The following is a 22,982-nucleotide window of genomic DNA, read 5'->3' as shown; positions in this document are numbered from 1 at the left end:
AACAAGACTTATGAGATTTTTATGATGAGGCCGGCGTGCCAAAGACTTTTTATTGATGCTGAACTAATTCCGCTGTGAGGTTTTGAATTACTTATGTCGAATGATTTTTGAAGGATAAATTGTTATTTAATTCAGTTTATGAATTTTAAGAAGTGTAGCATTCCGTTTAAAGTTGTTAAACTCTGATTTTTATTTAAGAAATTTTCATGGTGGGAAAACAGGGTGTTACACTAATCATATTCATATCATATCATACACAGTTCTATTCATTTATTAAGTTAGAAGTTAGCGTTGAACAACAACATTATCTAAATTCATTTTACGGAGAGCCCCGGGTGGAGTAATCCCGAGTACAATCCCATACATGATCGATGAGGACCTATCTAAGGTAGTATAGTGCGGGCCCCTCTTGCAAAGCTTATCCCGTTTCCCATAGCGGGAAAACCCCTTGAGGTCCTAACCTAACGTGGATCACAAGAGACACGAAAACAACATCTTTCTTATACATTCTTAGTGAATAGATTAAACTAATCGCTTCACGTCTTAACATACATAAGTTCATGCTTAACATTCTAGTTCTCGGCAAGCTAGGCTGAGGCTCTATGTTCATTCCATTTCGTAATTTATATCTACCCCATCGTGTTTTGTGTAAATCTCTTGTAAGCCATTCTTGCCAATTAAGCTTGGATTGCCATGATTTTCATTTCATGAATCATTTGATGTTATGTGCATTGTCTAGATGTTGTTTCGGGGTTATAAAGTTATAAATCGATGAAAGAAAGACTTCAGACTGCACCACCGACCCTAAAATGAGTCAACAATCCAAAAACATGTTGGCAGGTTCTGAGAGTTTCGCCATTGGCAAAAATTTTCCGGACAAGGTTCTGTGAATTTCGTTATTAGAGAAATATTTTGCTATACTAGCGACTTTCATCGGGTCTGTGGTGCAGAATTTGCAATTTTTGACCCAAAACTCATCCAAATTGATCCTGCAATGCACCAAAACATCCAGCAACATATAGAAACAATAATAAACCTATTCCATGGCAATTTTATCAAATAATCATCAAGAATTGCTTTAGGGTACTGAAATCATATCATACTAACTTAACAAAATTTCATAGTTTTCTCTCTAGAACTACTCATTCCAAAGGAAGGTTTAACTTTCTAAGAACTCACCTTGCACAACTAAAGGGAAACTCGAGTATTCTAAGCCTTACACCAAAACCCTAGCTAAGTAGAATCAAGTGGAGGAAGCTTGCTTCAAGTATTCTATGGTGTTTCCACAAAGGCTACTCATTCCTTACATAGTTGCTTGCTTGAAGGAGAAAACATAAGACTCAAGTTGGTTTGTATTCAGAATTCGCGACTGATGTCGTATTTGTATTGTATAATTATTGTATCCAATATCAGTATTTAATGAACTTATTGAAAATTCTAGACACTTTCAATTTGGGCGTTACATCATCCTGTGGTGTCTGATCCAGAGATGTCACCAATCAAACATATTTCCAAGTGGCAGGTTCCACGAACAATCAGTTTACATATACATTCAATTTCCCCAATATGTTTGGTCAAGATGTCTTTCCTTTCGTTTTACCGTCATTAAGCTATCTCACATCGATAATACATAAAACATGTCTTTACTTTTATCATTGTGTCTTACTTTCTCACATCGACAGTAGACAACGTCTTTTCTTTCTTACTCATACCTTCATTAAGTTATCTCACATCAATAGAAGGTAATGCTTGCCAGTTTGTCTTCATACAACTATCAGTGCGATAGTTGACGACCCTTTTCCCCCAATAAACCTACATTATCCTAGCAGAGTCGGATCCCTTTCTTTTGCGAACTCAAGTATCCTTTTGCTGTTTCTCCCCAGTCGGATCATCTTCACCGTCTTGCATCACACTTGCATCGCGAGCATCATAGCATTTTATAGTCAAAATTGGTCAAAAATAACGTACTCTGTATTTAAGTCTCTTCGGACCGTCGGATCAAAAATTTCATTTTTCAAGTCTCCGTCCGAAGAAACTTACATAGGGGCATCTCTCATACCCCATTTATTGACCAAATTTTGTTTTCTTTACTTTGAATTACCTCATTTTGGTTCCGAAGGCGACAATTTTTAGTTTTTTTATTATTATCTTATTTACTTTTTGTTTTTGTTTTTTATTTTTAATTTAAGTTTTTTATTTTATTTATTTTATTGTTTTTCGATTTTTTTATTATTATCATGTTTATTTCTGTTTTTTGTTTTTTTTATTATTATTATTATTATTATTATTATTATTATTATTATTATTATTATTATTATTATTATTATTATTATTATTAATTTTAATCTTTTTAACAAAGTATTATCCAAGTGCATAGGATGCTGATTCAAGGTCCAGGGGCATTTTTGTCCAATATTTTCATCACAACCTAATTTCTACCACTATATAAACCAAAGCATTCGCCAATTACTAGACCATCGACCCGTGCTCCGCACGGGTCCCACCGACTAAAATATGTACGAATAAGTTATATCATAATAATAAAAAATATATGAAATATTCACATGATAAAAATGTATTACATTTTTTTTCTTTTTTTTTTTATAAAAATGTATTACATTAATCATATCATCTTGACATTAATATATAGTTTGAAAACCGTACATTTTACATTAGATATAATACATTATTAAATACTATAAAAACGACATTTGAAGTGACATTAGTATTTTCACATTCATCATTGGTTATCATCAACCTTTTTTTTTTTTTTACGTATTCAACCCATCTCTTAAAGTAACTCTTGTTAATAGTCATTACAAATAAAACAAACAAAAATTGACTCCTTTGAAACTTGATCCAAGCCTTACACCAATTTCATATTAAGTTTGTGCTTGTGTGGCAAGAGTTTGTAATTCCCCTCATTAAATCCTATCATGACATTCTCTAGCTTATATGTTCCTCCTTCTTCAATCATTCCTTGAATCGTTGGCACCAGGAACTTATGAACAGTGGCATGGATCCGTCCTCGCTAAACAAAAAATAACATGTCATTAACATAAACCATAGTATATGTTATCGTAGTGGCAACTTGAAAAAAGGATCATTTATTTATACAATCGATTTATATAATATACCTTCTCATCAACCAATATCATGTTCATGAAGATGATATCGTCTGGATTTTCCTTATCACGGATCAGCCATATATGGGCCACACAGACAATCAACTTCAAATCCTTCTTTCCACCTGTCACAACTGAAATGGTGGTGAAAATGTTTGTCATATTAGCAAGTGCAAGAAAGAGTTATATTTGCTTAATTTTGCTTAAAGTCGAGAATGGCTGTATTAGCACAACTAAGTGGTATTTAAATAGGTAATTGGCAATTCTCTTCGTTACTTTCAAATATGATTATTAATCATAGTTTTCTATTGGTAATAATTACTATTCAAAAGTTTTTAATTGTCATTAACTATGTTCTTGATTGCCATTAACACTACGTCATAATTACTATTCAAAATCGAATCAACCTTGATACGTGTAATTTTTTGAAATAAGTATGTCATAATTGCTTTTAATAGGTAGTAAGTGGTAGAGTGGTTAGTGCATAATGCATAAAAGCAATTAAAAGTAATTCCTATACAAAAATATTCGACTTTCAAGTTTTTAAATGTCATTAACGACGTTTTCAAGCCATTAACTACATTCTTAATTGCCTTTAACAGTACGTAATAATTACAATTCAAAATCGAATCAACCTTGATACGTGTTAATTTTTGAAATAAGTACGTAGTTAATTGCTTTTAATAGGTAGTAATTGGTAGAGTGATTGGTGCATAATGCATAAAAGCAATTAAAAGTAATTCCTATACGAAAATATTCGACTTTCAAGTTTTTAATTGTCATTAAAGACATTTTCAAGCCATTAACTACGTTCTTAATTGCCATTAACAATACGTAATAATTACTATTCAAAATCAAATCAACCTTGATACGTGTAATTTTTTGAAATAAGTACGTCATAATTGCTTTTAATAGGTAGTAATTGGTAGAGTGGTTAGTGCATAATGCATAAAAGCAATTAAAAGTAATTCCTATACAAAAATATTCGACTTTCAAGTTTTTAAATGTCATTAACGACGTTTTCAAGGCATTAACTACATTCTTAATTGCCTTTAACAGTACGTAATAATTACTATTCAAAATCGAATCAACCTAGATACGTGTTAATTTTTGAAATAAGTACGTAGTTAATTGCTTTTAATAGGTAGTAATTGGTAGAGTGATTGGTGCATAATGCATAAAAGCAATTAAAAGTAATTCCTATACGAAAATATTCGACTTTCAAGTTTTTAATTGTCATTAAAGACATTTTCAAGCCATTAACTACGTTCTTAATTGTCATTAACAATACGTAATAATTACTATTCAACATCGAATCAACCTTGATACGTGTTAATTTTTGAAATAAGTACGTAGTTAATTGCTTTTATTAGGTAGTAATTGGTAGAGTGATTGGTGCATAATGCATAAAAGCAATTAAAAGTAATTCCTATACAAAAATATGCGACTTGAAAGTTTTTAATTGTCATTAACGACGTTTTCAAGCCATTAACTACGTTCTTAATTGCCATTAACAATACGTAATAATTCATATTAAAAATCGAATCAACCTTGATATGTGTTAATATTTGAAATAAGTAGGTCATAATTGCTTTTAATAGGTAGTAATTTCACCTTGAAACGCATATCTTCCTAACACTCTATATCGGATAACACATTATAGTGTAAAAAATGCATGCGTGAAACATTGAAATGTCAGTAGAATAATGTGATAGGAATTAGTGTATGCGTGAAACAATAAAAAATGTATGTGTGAAACATTTTCAATTGCCGCTTTCTAAGGGATGGTTATATTATTTATGATTAGCAATTAGTGTAGGGGAATTAGTTATTTCTGATTAGCAATTAGTGTATGGGAATGTTGACCGACTTGATTAGACTTTAATACGTATTCAATTGCATTAACGAAGTGAGAGAACTTTTTTCAAGTTTGAATAAACGGATGTGATCAAGTGCTTGAACGGATGAGATTACTCGAGCAAGTAGTACATGTTTAGGAGGGAAAAAAGCTAGGGAATTAGGGCAGAGTAGGGAGGATTAGGGCAAACATGATAGCCAAGCAAGTCTAACTTTTATAATAAAGAATTGGGGGTCACACATTCCAAGAAAGGCAGAATCACACAAAGGCAAAAAAAAAAACTTAATCCAATGTGGCATTAACTTTAAAACCGACCCACCCATTTCAAAAACCGAACCGGTCTCCTAACCTAATCCCACATGGGTTTTTCACCCATCCTTCTTTTTTTTTTTTATCCGTATGATATATGTGCTCCATCCCTTTTACTGTTTCTGCATTTTTTTCATCATTTTATTTATTTTCATTAACTTCTTTTTATAGCTTCTTATTATTATCTTTTTGATATTTTTTTGATTGTCTTTTTTATTTTTAAGCACATATACTTAGTGCAACATTTTTTTAGTTTTTTTTCTTAGTTTATTTTAATGTCTTTTGTCGTTTTAATTCTTTTTTAGTTATTTTATGTTATCCTTAGTTTATTTTTAGTGCTTTTTATCATTCCTTGTTTATTAGGTGGTTTATTCTTTTCCTTCATAGTTAATTTACTTTATTGTCTTTTTTATTATTATTTCTCTAGTTTATTTAGTTTTGTTTATTGCATTTTTTAGTTTATTTTTTTAATTTACTTACTGTTTTTTTACTTCCTAGTTTATTTAGGTTATCATCATCTCATGCATTTTTATTTCTTTTATTTTGCTTTATTTTGCATATTTATTTATTCAAATACATTTGTAATTTTATTATTGCGTTGTCATTTTATTTTATTTATTTATTACTCCTTAGAATGTACTTAGGGACAAATGTAAATATAAATGAGAATATTGCATTCCATACATATTTATTTATTCCGCTTTTATGCTTTAGAATGTATTTTAGGGACAAATGTAAACAAAAATTAGAATCTTGCATTGCAAGCATATTTATTTATTCCTCTTTATGCATAAAAGGAAAAAAAATAAAAAAAATAGTAGTTTAGTTTTAATCCAAGGAAAAGGGGATTTTTATTTTGATCCAACGTCATTATGAAAAATCCCTCGCTCTTTAGTTTATTTTATCACACTTTATTTTTAAGCTTTAATTAGAAAAACATAAAAACATTCAAATATTCAAAAATCTCATCAAAAATACTTTTTCTTAACAAACTTTGGATTTCCAACAAATTGATTCCTCATCTTTTTTAAATCAAACTTCAGTCAATTTTAAACATATTTAGACTTTAATTTTCTTTAATTAAAATCAATCAATCACACTTCATTTTTATGGAATTTCGGCTTTTTACCTTTAAAAACATTTTCAAACTTTAAAATCAATCATCCGAATTTTTACCCCAAACTACGTGATTTTGATCTCGCTCGGGTACGTAGGAAAAAGACTTTGTCTTTCCAAATCAACAAAAATACAAAAACATTTTCTTTCTTTCTTTATTTACACTTAACTTTTTTTTACAAGCAAGCAATCAAATTTAGCACAAAAATAAATAAAAGCAAGAGGTTCCTATAGAGTACTATAGACGTTTAGGGTGCTAATACGTTCTCTTTACGTAACTAACCCACAAACATTTAATCTCTAAAGAATTAGGGTTTATTCGATCTTTTTCCCTTTTCGTTGGAAAAAATAAAAGTTCGGTGGTGAATCAAAATTTGCGAGTCAACGTTAATCAATAGCTTGATATCCGAAAATCACCGCGACAATAGTTTAGTGAAACTTTAGGACCATTGGAAATGTTGATTTTTTGGTTGACCTTTCTTCAACGTCTTGATGTTTCAAAATAAAAGGAATGAATTTATTTATTGTTACTCCTAATCTAAAATAAATAAATAAATAAATATTCCCCCAAAAAAAAATTTATTCTTAACCATCAAGCCAGCTCATTTATTATATGTGGAATGGAATTTTTATTATTTTTTTAACCAAGGATTGAATATTTTTATTTACCTTCACTAAACCCGTGATCCTTACTTCCCAATTTAATACAATTATTTTTGTATTGTATTAAGCCTTTTGTCGCTATTATCGCCATATCTCTATATATTGTTGCATCCAAGAATGAACTAATGCAATTCAAACCTGATCTTTCGTAACAAACAATTCTAGCTAGTTCTTTCTCTCAATCAAACAATGGCTTCTGTGAAGCTTGCTTCGACTGTCGTGTTTCTCGCCACAATCTGTGTGTATTTTATCTCTTTTTTTATATCTTAGAAACTCATGAGAAATTAATGTGAATCAACTCCAAAATATTGGCCTAGTATTTCAATTACAAAATTATTAAGTACCGATCAACTGTCATACCATATGTTGCATTGATGTATGTGGTTGTATTTGTTCGAACTTCAACTAACTTTCAAGTTTCATTTGCAGTAATGTTCCCCATGACGAAGATAGAAGCATGTGAGAACTTTTGGTGTACAATATTTAATGGATATCATTGTAGCAGTGGTTGTGGTTGTATAGCAGCGGCAGGATTGGCTGGGTTTTGCCGACCACAGTTAACTATTACGAAGGCAGTCGAGGAACATCCCAACTTATGTCAATCTCACCACGACTGCATCAAGAAGGGAACTGGGAGTTTATGCGCTTATTATCCTAATTCTGAGCTCCAACATGGCTGGTGTTTTACCTCTAACGTTGAAGCAGAACAGTACTTCGAGGTTCTCTCCAACCTTGCAATAAACAAATTCCTCAAGAATATCTTTTACTCCAATGGAAAAGGATTCTTGAAGATGCCTGTGGAGATTGCCACTTAATCCTGATATGTTCAAGAAACAAAATATCCCATGCGTTATATTATGCAGCTACATACTACTTTTAATAAACGATATCTTTCTTTCCAACTAACCAGTTGGCTTTTAGATATCATTCATGAATTTCAATAACTGTAGCATGCGCATGGGTGTATCACTGTAATATATGCCATCGCTTTAATATAAATAAATTAATGTTATGATTCTCATTTCTCTTTTTACGATTCAATTTTATACGTTGTGAAACAATGATTGAAGGGAATATTTGCTTTACATACAAACAGAGAGGTCACGGATTGAGAAAACATAAAGAATTGTATATACAATATTTTTAAACGAGTACGTAGATTACAAATACACACCCAAGTGATTGGGCTCAAACAAGGCGTCCCTGTGAAATTAGAGGCAGGCCCGGCTCTCTTAATATAAATAAGCCCCTTTTAAAAGAAAAAAACTATAATGTTTTTTATTTTATTTAATTTTCTTAGTAATTATAAAATAAATAAAAAATTATAGTTAAAATAATTTTCTTAGAAATAATTATAATGTTTGTTGTTAGAGCTTTATGATTTTATACGAGAAGTATATGCCAAAAATTATAATTACTATAAAAAAAAGTAATATTATACTTTTATTTGTAAGTAAGTAATTAGAAGGAGAAGATAAAAAATTGATGAAATATAGACATCAATTCCAATAAAATTAGCCCAAAAAAGATCCTGCTGGAACAAAATACAACTTAAAAAAATAAATAAAATAAAATGCCAACTCTCGGAGTTGAACTGTGGCCTCTAAGCATCACACCGCCGAATTTTCCACAATCTAGAAGAAGAAAAGGCGATGCGAGTGTGGTTTTGGTAAAAAAAAAATAAAAGTTGATGTATATGTGGCATTAATTCTTCCATATTTCAAAGTTCATATCGGTATGGTGCCAAACTTAATAACAATGATATAAGAAGTGAAAATTTGTTTTCCCATTCATAAAAAGAGGTTACGCAGTTGAGAAAACATAAATAATGTTATTAGGACACCTGCACTTTATACGGTGAACAGTGCTTTTTTGTCACATTTTATTTATAGTTTTTTGTAAAATAATTTTGTTAAATATTGATGTGTTTTTCGTAACATAAAATTTGAGTTGTTTCATTAACAATATTTTAACATATGTCGCATTAATCATTTTGTGTGCTTCGTCAAAATATAAAGTTGTAAAACATGAACAATTTTACATATATAAATCTATGCAGTTTCAGTAAAAAAAATTAAACGACAACATTTATTGTCAATGGCAACATTTTTTTAGGCAACATATAAAAATTGTTGCCTAAACGTTGCTAGGGCAAGACCTTTTTAGGCAATATGTAAATTTTTTTGAACACAGATATAACTCTGTCACGTCTCTCACACTCATACACAAACTAAGTTTTTGCCAATAATTCATTTCTCTTTTTCTGTCCATGTAAATTTGCTATTAGTTATCAAATTGTTATTCTATAAAATAATTTAAAGCTGCATTTAGAATATGACTTATCTTTTTTGTTTTTTTAAATGATAATTATTCAACATTGTAATCCTATTCGAAAGACGCATTTAACATATGATTTATTATTTTTACAGAATATGATTTCTCATTTTTTATTTTGTCTCTAAATTTTGTTGATTACTGAGACAAAATTTGTAATCCTATTTGAAACATGTAAAGCTATAATTTTGGTAACTCCCGATAATAATATAAATATTGATTTCCAACATTGTGAGATTATAACCCCTTAGACACAACCCGTGTGGATATTTATAAATTCTTTAGGAACAACCAAACTATAAGTTGTGTTAAATATGTTGTGTACATTTTGTATTTATCATTGATTGATCCTGGTTCTTAAATGCCTTGTCCACTGCATTAAGGTAAAGTTCTTGAAGTTCAGTGGATCAGGGTGAAATTAGGGTGAATTTTTGACTCATTAAGGTGAATATATGATTCATCATTTAGGGAAAAAATTAAACATCACTATCAAGCCACAACAACTATTGGAAGAGAGAAAAAGGTGTACATCACTATCAAGCCGGTTCAATTATTGTATTAGGAAAGTGAGATACCTAGTATTGGTGAAAACCTACCCAAATCAAAAAGTAGATAACAATTACGGTAATTAGGAAAACAATAGTAACTTCACAGAATTAAATCAACATGATAACATTACTCTTCTTTCATCCTTAGTAAGGTAGATGAGATAAAGCTACCCATTTGTAGAACTACTGAGAGGAAGAGTATGTTGACGTACTTCTAAGATTCATAGATTAGGGGACTTTTAGGACCATTGGAAATGTTGATTTTTTGGTTGACCTTTCTTCAAAGTCTTAAAGTTTCAAAACAAAAGGAATGAATTTTTTTTATTGTTATTCCAATTCTAAAATAAATAAATAAATATTCCCTAAAAAAATAAAATAATTATTCACCATCAAGCCAGCACATTTATTGTATATGGAATGGAATGAATTTTATAATTTTTTTAACCAAGGATTGAATATTTTATTTACCTTCACTTAACCCGTGAACCTTGCTTCCCAATTTAATACAATTACTTTTGTATTGTATTAAGCCATATTGTCGCTATTATCACGATATCTCTATTATCATGAAGGCATGTTTATCCTAAAAAATATGCAAAGATTTAATATTTATTTTCTTTCGTTACTTGATGACAAAAACCGGTTTAAATTTAAGGTTGTGATGACAAGTTTTTTTTTTTTTTGTGATGGCCGGAGTTTGAACTCAAGACCTTGCATATATTATGCATTTTTCCTACCAACTGAGCTAAGCTCACGAGGACAGACATCTTACGTTATTCTCAACATGTTTTTCAGTCATTTTATTTAGTTTTAATCCGAAATAGAGGAGTATTGGAACAATTACCTATGGTTTTCTGGACATTTTGTAATATTTTCTATTTGAGTCATGTAATTCTAGTTTAATTTTTCCCAAAACTTAACAATTCTAGGGAGTTTTGATGTAATTCAAGAAGAAATAATGCACATCGGCAAAGCAAAACATCATGAAGACTTGTGAAGATCTAGGGAAGACCATGAATGAAGATTCAAGAGGTCTCATAAGACATTACAAATGAAAGAATTATGTTCCCAACTCCAAAGACATCTTATATAGAAGAAAACATCCAAAAGACGAAAAATAAACAATTACACGCAAGAAACACAACACCCATGCACCTTGGGCATGGTCTATGCGTGGGGCATGCATCATACGCCTAGGCCATGAGCCATGCACCCAAGGCATGACATTTCTGGACCGTGATTCACTGCAGTCGGAGGAATCACGCAGTCATGCATTCAACTCACTCTCATCCATTTGATGCATCCAATGGTCCAAATTAGTTTTTTTTTATTTTCCTAGTTTCACACGATCTTCTCCCAATTCACTGCCAACACCACTTCCTCTCTTTTGCAGCAGACATGCATGAAACGTGAACATGTTGTACTTCCCTTCATTTCAATTAAGTTAGGATGAATCAATGAATTATGAATCACTTGGTGCTAAATGAATTGAAAAGGCCATTTCGTACAGGGTTGGTCCTTCCAAGTTCCATCCCCACCTCATACACTTATTATTTTGGAATTTACTGGTTCTTTTGACAATTTTTTTTTTAAATACTAATATAAATCTAAACAAATGGACAGGACGAAAGTGGACTAGAATTCAAGGATTACTGTTTGTCCGTCTTCCAATGGTGTACGGTATATCCATTTTTCGTCCATTTTCGTCCTGGTTGTGAATCTGATAATGCCAAAGAAAAAGAACATCACATGAAAACAGATTGGATTTTTAAGCTTTTTGACATGAACAGGTGGAAAACATTTTTAAGAGAATAATAAGAAGTGAGGGGTAATATAACAGTCACAAGAGGAGCTTAATGCATGAAGGAGATAAGGATGGAATGGAAATAAGTGGAAAAGGACAGAACTAATGGATATAGGACAAAATCAATTGACTGGATTTTGGAACACTGGAAATTTTTTAATTGACGAGACATGGAAGAAGAAAGGAAGACAAGGTTTAATTACCTATGTTTGGGGTTTAGATTAAAAAATTAAATAAGCTAAATCTGAACCGTTAATTAAATCCGACAACTCATGTTAACTTGACAGCGTGACTGCATGAATTGCTTGACAGCAGTGAATCACAATCAGACATTTATGCCTATGCACCTAGCCAATAAATACATTCTTCACCATCAAGCCAACTCATTTATTGTATATGGAATGGATGTTTTATTTTTTTTTAACCAAGGATTGAATATTTTTATTTACCTTCACTTAACCCGTGATCCTTGCCTCCCAATTTAATACAATTATTTTTATATTGTATTAAGCATTGTTATCAAAAACGGGACTTAAGTCCCAAAATTCTGGTTTTTGCGACTTTGCATAGCTTCAACAACTCAAATCCATAGCAAAGTCCTAAAAACAGGCAAAATCCTATCAAAATCGCATAAAATCGCACAAAATCGTGAAATCCGTTCAAAATCGCAGGATTTTGATGGATTTTGAAGGATTTTGTTCATTTTTTGATAAGGGTCAATTTTTTGACCCGGTTCGTAAATTGACCCGATTTGAATCCATTACCCGATTCTATGAATACCCTAAAGGCCAAAAAATTTCATTCTTTCACTTCCCCCACACTTTCCTTCATTCTTTGTGACTACTAAAGAATATTTGTATCTAGGCTTTGAGTTATTTATGTATATGTATTTTGTGGACTTTGAACTTTAGTCATTTATGACTATATGCAATTTATAACATATATTGAACATTATTTTTGTTTTGGTAGAATCCTCGATTTTGATTGCGATTTTACGAGTCTCGACTTTGCTATCCTCTATCGATTCTACAAAAGTCCTTGAGTAAAATCCCTCGATTTTAATTGCGATTTTACGAGTCCCGATTTTGCTACTCCCCTTCGACTTGAAGTAAAGTCCCGATTTTGATAACCTTGGTATTAAGCCTTATTGTCGCTATTATCACGATATCTCTATATATTATTGCATCCTAGAATCTCATAATGCAAATCAAAGCTAATCTTGCGTAACAAACAATTCTATCTAGTAATTTCTGTAATGAGATATTAATCCGAATCTCTCCAAAATATTGGCGTAGTATTTCAATTACAAAATTATGAAGTACCTAACAAACCACTATATATTCTCGCCATATCAACTGTCATATCATATGTTGCATTGATGTATGTGGTTGTATTTATTCGAACTTTAACTAACTTTCAAGTTCCATTTGCAGTAATGTTCCCGATGAAGAAGGTAGAAGCATGTACAGACTTTTGGTGTACAATAGCTTCGGGATATCATTGTAGCAGTGGTTGTGGTTGTATAGTAGCGGCAGGATTGGCTGGGTATTGCCGACCACAGTTAACTATTACGAAGGCAGTCGAGGAACATCCCAACTTATGTCAATCTCACGATGACTGCATCAAGAAGGGAACTGGGAGTTTATGTGCTTATTATCCTAATTGTGAGCTCCAACATGGCTGGTGTTTTACCTCTAACGTTGAAGCAGAAAGCTACTTCGAGGTTCTCACTAACCCTACAATAAACAAATTGCTCAATAATATCTCTTACTCCAATGGAAAAGGATTCTTGAAGATGCCTGTGGAGATTGCCACTTAATCTTGATATGTTCAAGAAACAAAATATCAACCAGCGCATACTACTCTTAATAAACAATATCTTTCTCTCCAACTAATCAGTTGGCTTTTAGATATCCTTCATGAATTTCAATAAATGTAGCATGTGCATGGATGTATCGCTGTAATATATGCCATCACTTTAATCTAAATAAATTAATGATTTGATTCTCATTTCTCTTTTACAATTCAATTTTATGTGTTGTGAAACAATGATTGAAGGGAATATTTGCTTTACATACAAACAGACAGGTCACGGACTTGAGAAAACATAAAGAATAGTATATACAATATTTCGAAAACGAGTAGAATGAGTATTACAAATACACAACCAAGTGATTGGGCTCAAATGATTAATGCGCTCTCACTAAGAAGAATTGTTTGGAGAACCAAAGTTCCATTTTTGATGGGAACAATTCTTGGTCAGACTTGATTTATATTCCGACCGAACGTCGGTTTAGTAGGATGCATTCCGCTAAGAAAACAAGGGTGCAGATATTGTAACTTACTACCATATCTTAAATAACTCCGTTGGATTATGGTTTTAAAATTTACTTTGATATGTTGCGAACTAATGATATGAAGTGGAAATTTGGGTTACATACAAAGAAAGAGTTCCCGGAATTGAGATAAAATATGGTTATACACAATATTTTAGAACTAGTTGAATGAAAATTAAAAGGATACAACAGTACTTGACTACTTGAGTCTTGGAAGGATATACCAGAAACACCATGAGGAGTGAACTTGGTGAAATTGAAGGAAAGTGTTTGTACTGAGGTTATATTTGTTGTCAGCAAGAGAACGAGACACACAATGTTTAACGCATATTTTTATTTTTCCTAGGAGAGAAGAAAAAGTGGGAGAGAAGCCTAGAGAGAGAGGGCAAACTTTAGGGAAATAAAGGGAAGTTTCAAGAGGGAAAATAGACAACCCAACCAAAGCAACGAGCATATCAACAGAGTAGGGTAAATCAGCATCCCTCATCCAAATTTTATACAACAATTTTTCCAAAGGAGACAGGTATCACGAGAAGTAGAAAAAAGATCCAGAAATGAACCAATTGGTACGTGTTCCAACAAGTAAGCTATGAGTCAGCAGATTCAGTATTAGCCCCTCTACACTGCAGGGATTACTTCTTTAAACAATACAATCGATGAAATATATGATCTCAGTCACTAATAAATTGAAATTATTACAAAGTTCAACTTTCTACAGCTTAGAAACATAATTTATGATGATTTAAAGTTGCAACTACGTCCAACAGAAAAATAAAAAGGCCAATGGTTGTGTTTGTACTATCTTTGCATGTGCAACTGTAAGCAAATTCAGCTGTAACTTTGAACGTGGAATGTGGGTGGCTACGTTCTAATAAACACATCCTTAGTCACTTTCATTTCATGATTGGTACTTGAAAAATGTTTTCAAATAACATTTTGCATTAGCCTGATTTTACCTTCAAAAGGATAGCATAAACCTAACAATAAAAGAAAGATTAGCACGTATACTTATTTCAAAAATTAATACGTATCGAGGTTAATTGCTTTTATGCAGTATGCACTAATTGCTTTTATTGCTTTTCGTATAGGAATTACTTTTAATTGCTATAACTAATTACTTTTAATTGCTTTTCGTATAGGATTTGATTGCAGAACCGTTTTAGGTGCATATTTTCGTATAGGAATTGCTTTTAATTGCTATAACTAATTACTTTTAATTGTTTTTCGTATAGGACTTGATTGCAGAACCATTTTAGGTACATATTTTCGTATAGGATTGCTTTTAATTGCTTTTATGCAGTATGCACTATGTCACGACCCAAAATTCAATATCGTGACCGGCGCACGAACTAGAGCATCCTAGTCCGGCAAGCCTATTGACGACACTTGACAAACTATAATTTAAACAATTTTCAAATTTACTTTTACTTAAAATGACATCCACTGAAATTTCGACAGAGTATTCTCCGTATTTTGAATACTTTCCAAGATATGAATCATGTCTATATACTTGTATTATCAGCAGAATCTCAAAGTGACATAACTAGATGTTTGTACAACTCAAAACAAAACATTTCTAGACTACCAATAGCTGCAGATACATCGACCATTCAGTTTATACATAGAGGAGACCTACCAAAAGAATGACATTGACAGATCTTTAACTCTGCTATAAGCTTTCTACGCCCTTGACTTTGAATCTGAAAAAAAAAATGTAAGAAGAAGGGGTAAGTCACAAAGACTTAGTGAGAGACAACAACCACCACCACCACCTAGAAGGGAAACACACAAGGACACGATTATTTACTTTCTCAAATCTAATGTCAATTTACAAAAGTGGTAATTGTATAAAATTCTATTGATCCGCATTAGACGCATGATAATTTACACATGTATAAATATTTCCAATCAAATAAGAATAATTCAAAGAAAATCCCATATTTTAAAGAGGTGAAAAATAGGTTACAAGCCTTTATAAATACACCGATGAAAATTATAGTAAAAGCCTATACAGAAAATATAGAAAACTCCATTAATGAAAATGATCAAAATAATCAACTTCAAATAAAATATAAAATCACATTCAATTTGATTTCACCAAAATAATCAACTTTAAAGAAAGTATATAAATCCTACTTTAGAGAAAATAATCAAATGGATGAATCGAGAACTAACTTCATCTCGTTGATAGCCCTCTCCTCCTAATGGTGGCCTTTCCATAGGGGCGGCTCCATCTAACGGATAACTCTTTTCTCTCGACTCAAAACAAAAATGTTTTTTAAAGTATAGTAAACTCAATTTAGTGAAAATAATCAAATTGGGTGAATCGAGAACTAGCTCCATCTCGTTGATAGCCCTCTCCTCCTAATGGTGGTCTTTTCCATAGGGGCGGCTCCATCTAACGGATAGCTCTTTTCTCTTGACTCAAAACAAAGTATAAAACATTTTCAATTAGGGAGTTAACCTCTCATTGATAGCCCTCTCCTCCTAATGGCGGCCTTTCCATTGGGGCGGCTCCATCTAACGGAGTAACTACCTAATTGAAATCACATGCTAGGTGCACCTAGGTCGTTGTCATTATAACCGTAATTTTCAAAACACCATTCTTAAAAGCACAATGCTAAAATCATATTTCACAATATAACGAAACTTATTTCAAAATACGCGTCATCAAAACTCAGTCGAAAATCTACTACTTATAATCATAAGTAAATCCAAATTCAAATCCAAATCAAAATCCAAATCGCGTACAAATTAATATCAAACCTTTCAAAAACGCATATTTCAAAACCACACTTCACACATATCAAAACAACTACGAAAATACATACATTCAAATTCTCCGTTTCAATTTCTCTACTTTATAAATCCCAAGTAAAATCCAAATCCAGATGTATCGCATATTAATATCGAAAATTTCCAAGAACATATATCTCAACCGTATTTCTCCATATCTCAAAACTCATGTCATAGTATATGCAATCAAACCTCTATTTTCAAGTCTTTTGCTCAATAAGTCATAGATAAATCCAAATAGAGACCATAATATCGATGACTTTAAACATAAGTATCAATGAGAAGAAAAATGTTCAGAGGGTGTGTTTCCCATTTTTTATAAACACATTAACATAGAAAATTATCAAATTATCAATAATATTAATAGTGAAAATATGTGATAATGATCGTTATCAACTCACAACTATGACGAATCAACTCCGTTTGCTCTCTAACCACTCCTGAAGAAGTATGTGAAGCGTCCGGCGTCATATCTCCAAGAAGTCTCAATGAGCAACTTTCACAACATGGGTATTCCTCTTCTTTCCTAAAGCACAAACTCTAACCCCAAAATTCCACCAAATAGCACTTGCAGAATTAGGAACAAGCTTTGTTTAGACTATAATCTTACTAATGGGTGTTAATTGTAGCTTAAATTTGATGTTTGAATAGAAAGAAAAAAGAAAGAAATGTTGCCGTGTGATGAACAGAGGAACGAAGGGAAAGGATGAAAGAAACAAGGGGAATGGTTTAGTAGCTTCTAGACCTCACTTTTATCTTTATTACTAAACATTAGTATTTATTTAAATATTATTATTATCAATTGTAGTTTAGTGTTATTTATTTTATTTTTTATTTTTTTCCAATTACTAAAACGGTGTGTTTCGTTCTTCCCCCCTTAAAAAAATTCTCCCTCGAATTTTAACTACTAGCATTGATTTTCGAATAAGTATGAAAACTTTTTGCACGCATTATATCTTCAGGTTCCCACGTGGTTTCTTCAGCAGATGGTTCTAGCCACAGAATCTTTACTAGAACATTGTTCTTTGAACATAAAGGTTTCATTTTCTTATCTATTATAGTTGTCGAATGACCGATGTAGGACAAACTCTCGTTTAACTTCACATATTCATGATTAATAACACGAGAACAATCATAAAGGTACTTCCGAAACATAGCTATTTGAAAGACCACATGAATTATCCAATGGAAGTGCCGAACGATAAGTCCGACTCTCCAAAATCTTAAACATTGCAATGCACCTTGGACTTGTATTGCCATATACTACACTACAAAACTCCTTTCACTAGTGATACTCGTAAGATAAATGTTCTCCAACTGTGAACTCTAAAAGGCAACTCCTCTTATCAACATAAGTCCTTTACCTACTCTAAGATATTACTTAATGAGCTTGGATCAATTCTTTCTTTACTATTGGAATAAACATATTCATCAATGAACAATATCACAAATGGATGTAAGAATGGTTTAAAACCCAACTCATCAAATCCATAAAAAGATGTTGAAGTATAAGTAAACCCAAAAGGAATAACCAAAATTTCATAATGGTCGTAACATGCGTAAAGAGTGGTCATTGGCATAAGATCCCTCTTAAATTTCAACTGGTGGCACCTAGACAGCAAGTCAATCTAGGAAAAACTCAGAGGTCCTTGCAATCGGTCAAACAACTCGTCAATGCAAGGTAAATAACATTTATTTCTAACTATCACTTTATTCACTTGTTTGTAAACTACACATATTCACATGTATCTATCTTTCTTCCTTACAAACAATATCAGGGCTCCCTATGGAAAAAAAAATAAAAATATTTGAGCGAATAAATCTTATTGAGAAAATCATGTAGCTTGTCCCTTAACACCTAAAGTTTTGCTAACTATTTGATCAAGAGGTATGGACGTCATTGAGTGTTGGGAACCAAGTCTATAGATAACTTAATTTTCTTATCAGAGACAATCTAAAAAAAATTCTTCTTCCAGAAAGATATTAGGAACTCACACACTTTTGAATAATTATTGTTCTTCATTACTCACTTGTATATCCATAATAAAAAGCAATTATTCTTGAGAACCTATTTCCAATAATATATTAGCTCTTAAACTTAAGGTGAAATTATATGCTACCCAACCAGGTTTAACTCAAAAGTAGAAAAACGATTACCTAGTATCTCAACTCTCAGTGTCTTGTTATATCATATGAGGGTGACATAATGGTGGATAAACCAAATCACACTCAAAATCCTATAGATTTATACTAACGCGACTGGTGTTAATGAATGACTAGATAATAGCTGTGTCGTAGCTGCCAAAGGGCAATCCCTCCTAATATGCCATACTTGACATTGAAATTACACTTTACCATAATTGAAACAAAATATCTCCACAGTCAAATCAACCACTATAGAATCAAAATTACTCTAAGGGAAAGCGAATGCACTGTGTTAAAAAGTTGTCGACTACAATCATTCTTCTCTGATATAGATATTTGTTGTCCCTAATGAACAAACATAACTTCATCACCACATTAAGAATAATTATTCAACACGTTTCTTGCGAGAATCCTATTCACTAAATCCTTTAAGCTTTTGTTGCCTAATCTGATGTGTTAAGCTTTAAACCTCCGCAAAGTAGCACAATTAGATCTAACCACGAATCCAGTTAAACATTCCCTTAATTTTTATAATGAACCACTTGAGACATAACTATTCTATGATAGAGTGAGTATCGTGCCTTAAAGCTCTATAAAATGGATTTTTAATACTCTGAAATTGACATATCCTTCGTTTGTTCCGATCTTTCATACCCGTGAGTTAATTCATCTCAAATGCTTTCTAAAAGACAATGAGCCATAAAAATCTAGGGAACTCACCCCATGCCAACGTATGTCCTATTTTGTTTTCCATGTATAAGTGTATCAAACCAATCATATACCACACCAGCCAACTTAATAAAGTATATTTCTACATCATTCTATTTGAGCATTCTAATGCCCTTCATAAACTCTTTAGACCATTGATGAATTGTGGTGGATCTTACGCCCACTAGAATTAGAAAAAGTAAGGGTGATGGACGCGTAACCTGCTGCTCAAACTAATTAACTATTTGTTGACCATCAAAATTCATTTTTCATAAATTAACAAGCTTCTTCCCAACAGAAACCCCAACAATGTTGCAATAACAATTGCAAAGTTCGTCTTCCTCTAGTGACTACAACATTAGCTACTAATGTAACCAAGTCACGTTCGTCGACGTGAACATCGCGGCTTCCATTATCAGCTTTAAATCGACCACGAGTACGACCTATACAACGACCTCTTTAACTAGTGTCCTAGGGTTAGGCAGTCAACTCATAAGCAACTAATTTCCCTTCTAGTTAAGATCGAAGTGGTGGGTGGAAAATTTAACAAATATAGGACAAGACGAACAAGTGAAACAAATCATGACAATCAGAGTGAAACAAATCAATGACCAAAACATTTCTAGACTAACAATAGCTGCAGATACATCGACCATTCAGTTTATACATAGAGGAGACCTACCAAAAGAATGACATTGATAGATCTTTAACTCTGCTACAAGCTTTCTACGCCCTTGACTTTGAATCTGAAAAAAAAAATGTAAGAAGAAGGGGTAAGTCACAAAGACTTAGTGAGAGACAACAACCACCACCACCACCTAGAAGGGAAACACACAAGGGCACGATTATTTACTTTCTCAAATCTAATGTCAATTTACAAAAATGGTAATTGTATAAAATTCTATTGATCCGCATTAGACGCATGATAATTTACACATGTATAAATATTTCCAATCAAATAAGAATAATTCAAAGAAAATCCCATATTTTAAAGAGGTGACAAATAGGTTACAAGCCTTTATAAATACATCGATGAAAATCATAGTAAAAGCCTTTACAGAAAATATAGAAAACTCCATTAATGAAAATGATCAAAATAATCAACTTCAAATAAAATATAAAATCACATTCAATTTGATTTCACCAAAATAATCAACTTTAAAGAAAGTGTATAAATCCAACTTTAGAGAAAATAATCAAATGGATGAATCGAGAACTAGCTCCATCTCGTTGATAGCCCTCTCCTCCTAATGGTGGTCTTTCCATAGGGGCGGCTCCATCTAAAGGATAGCTCTTTTCTCTCGACTCAAAACAAAAATGTTTTTTAAAGTATAGTAAACTCAATTTAGTGAAAATAATCAAAATGGGTGAATCGAGAACTAGCTTCATCTCGTTGATAGCCCTCTCCTCCTAATGGTGGCCTTTTCCATAGGGGCGGCTCCGTCTAACGGATAGCTTTTTTCTTTCGACTCAAAACAAAGTATAAAACATTTTCAATTAGGGAGTTAACCTCTCATTGATAGCCCTCTCCTCCTAATGGCGGCCTTTCCATTGGGGCGGCTCCATCTAACGGAGTAACTACCTAATTGAAATCACATGCTAGGTGCACCTAGGTCGTCGTCATTATAACCGTAATTTTCAAAACACCATTCTTAAAAGCACAATGCTAAAATCATATTTGACAATATAACGAAACTTATTTCAAAATACACGTCTTCAAAACTCAGTCGAAGATCTACTACTTATAATCATAAGTAAATCCAAATTCAAATCCAAATCGCGTACAAATTAATATCAAACCTTTCAAAAACGCATATTTCAAAACCACACTTCACAACATATCAAAACTTCTACGAAAATACATACAATCAAATTCTCCGTTTCAATTTCTCTACTTTATAAATCCCAAGTAAAATCCAAATCCAGATGTATCGCATATTAATATCGAAAATTTCCAAGAACATATATCTCAACCGTATTTCTCCATATCTCAAAACTCATGTCATAGTATATGCAATCAAACCTCTATTTTCAAGTCTTTTGCTCAATAAGTCATAGATAAATCCAAATAGAGACCATAATAATATCGATGACTTTAAACATAAGTATCAATGAGAAGAAAAATGTTCAAAGGGTGTGTTTCCCATTTTTTATAACCACATTAACATAGAAAATTATCAAATTATCAATAATATTAATAGTGAAAATATGTGATAATGATCGTTATCAACTCACAACTATGACGAATCAACTCCATTTGCTCTCTAACCACTCTTGAAGAAGGATGTGAAGCGTCCGGCGTCATATCTCCAAGAAGTCTCAATGAGCAACTTTCACAACATGGGTATTCCTCTTCTTTCCCAAAGCACAAACTCTAGCCCTAAAATTCCACCAAATAGCACTTGCAGAATTAGGAACAAGCTTTGTTTAGACTATAATCTTACTAATGGGTGTTAATTGTAGCTTAAATTTGATGTTTGAATAGAAAGAAAAAAGAAAGAAATGTTGCCGTGTGATGAACAGTGGAACGAAGGGAAAGGATGAAAGAAACAAGGGGAATGGTTTAGTAGCTTCTAGACCTCACTTTTATCTTTACTACTAAACATTAGTATTTATTTAAATATTATTATTATCAATTGTAGTTTAGTGTTATTTATTTTATTTTTTATTTTTTTCCAATTACTAAAACGGTGTGTTTCACACTAATTGCTTTTAATTGCTTTCTGTAATGGAATTGCTTTTAATTGCTATAACTAATTGCTTTTCGTATAGGACTTGATTACAGAACCGTTTTAGGTGCATATTTTCGTATAGGAATTGCTTTTAATGCTTTATGCAGTATGCACTAATTGCTCTACCAATTACTACCTATTAAAAGCAATTATGACTGCAATGATGATATTAACATAAGACTCTCCAACATTTTTGCACTAATTGCATTTAATTGCTTTTATGCACTCTGCAGTAATCCACGAAATGTGTGAGAATTGTTTTTATTTACAAGGTTAGTAATGCTAATCGAATAAGAGAAAAAAGTAATGATATTTATGGAACTTAATGACATTTCATTTCATAAAGAGGAAAAGAAAGATTAGCACGTAGTTATTGCAAAAAATGTTTAGGAGAATTAATTGTCCTCCATGTAACAAGTCAAATTTCAAATATTTATAAAATTGATTATTGATATTTGATTGTGAATAATAGAAACTTACTGCTCATTATTGCTAAGCATTGATGGAG

General features: G+C 32.0%; 1 protein-coding gene and 1 long non-coding RNA gene across 2 annotated transcripts; one reads left to right on the top strand and one right to left on the bottom strand.

Annotated features, from left to right (window-relative positions):
* Window positions 1–7,149: 7,149 nt before the first annotated feature.
* LOC146898851 (albumin-1-like) lies at window positions 7,150–8,092 on the top strand. Its single transcript, XM_085731522.1, has 2 exons — window positions 7,150–7,309; window positions 7,501–8,092. The coding sequence occupies exons 1-2, from the start codon at window positions 7,261–7,263 to the stop codon at window positions 7,884–7,886; spliced, it is 435 nt and encodes a 144-aa protein (XP_085587648.1). The 5' UTR covers window positions 7,150–7,260; the 3' UTR covers window positions 7,887–8,092.
* A 7,401-nt stretch (window positions 8,093–15,493) lies between these two features.
* LOC146898850 (uncharacterized) lies at window positions 15,494–17,771 on the bottom strand. The gene is made up of 2 exons (XR_015022220.1): window positions 17,291–17,771; window positions 15,494–15,793 (listed from the first exon to the last, which is right to left on the bottom strand). It is a non-coding gene; the product is annotated as an uncharacterized LOC146898850 (long non-coding RNA).
* Window positions 17,772–22,982: the final 5,211 nt, after the last annotated feature.

Source organism: Medicago sativa, chromosome 8, assembly GCF_051527215.1.
Source record: "Medicago sativa cultivar Bolivia chromosome 8, Bolivia_mono, whole genome shotgun sequence".
Classification (NCBI taxonomy): Eukaryota; Viridiplantae; Streptophyta; class Magnoliopsida; order Fabales; family Fabaceae; genus Medicago; species Medicago sativa.
Note: the sequence above shows the minus strand (reverse complement) of the source record. Positions and strands in the feature narration are given on the sequence as shown.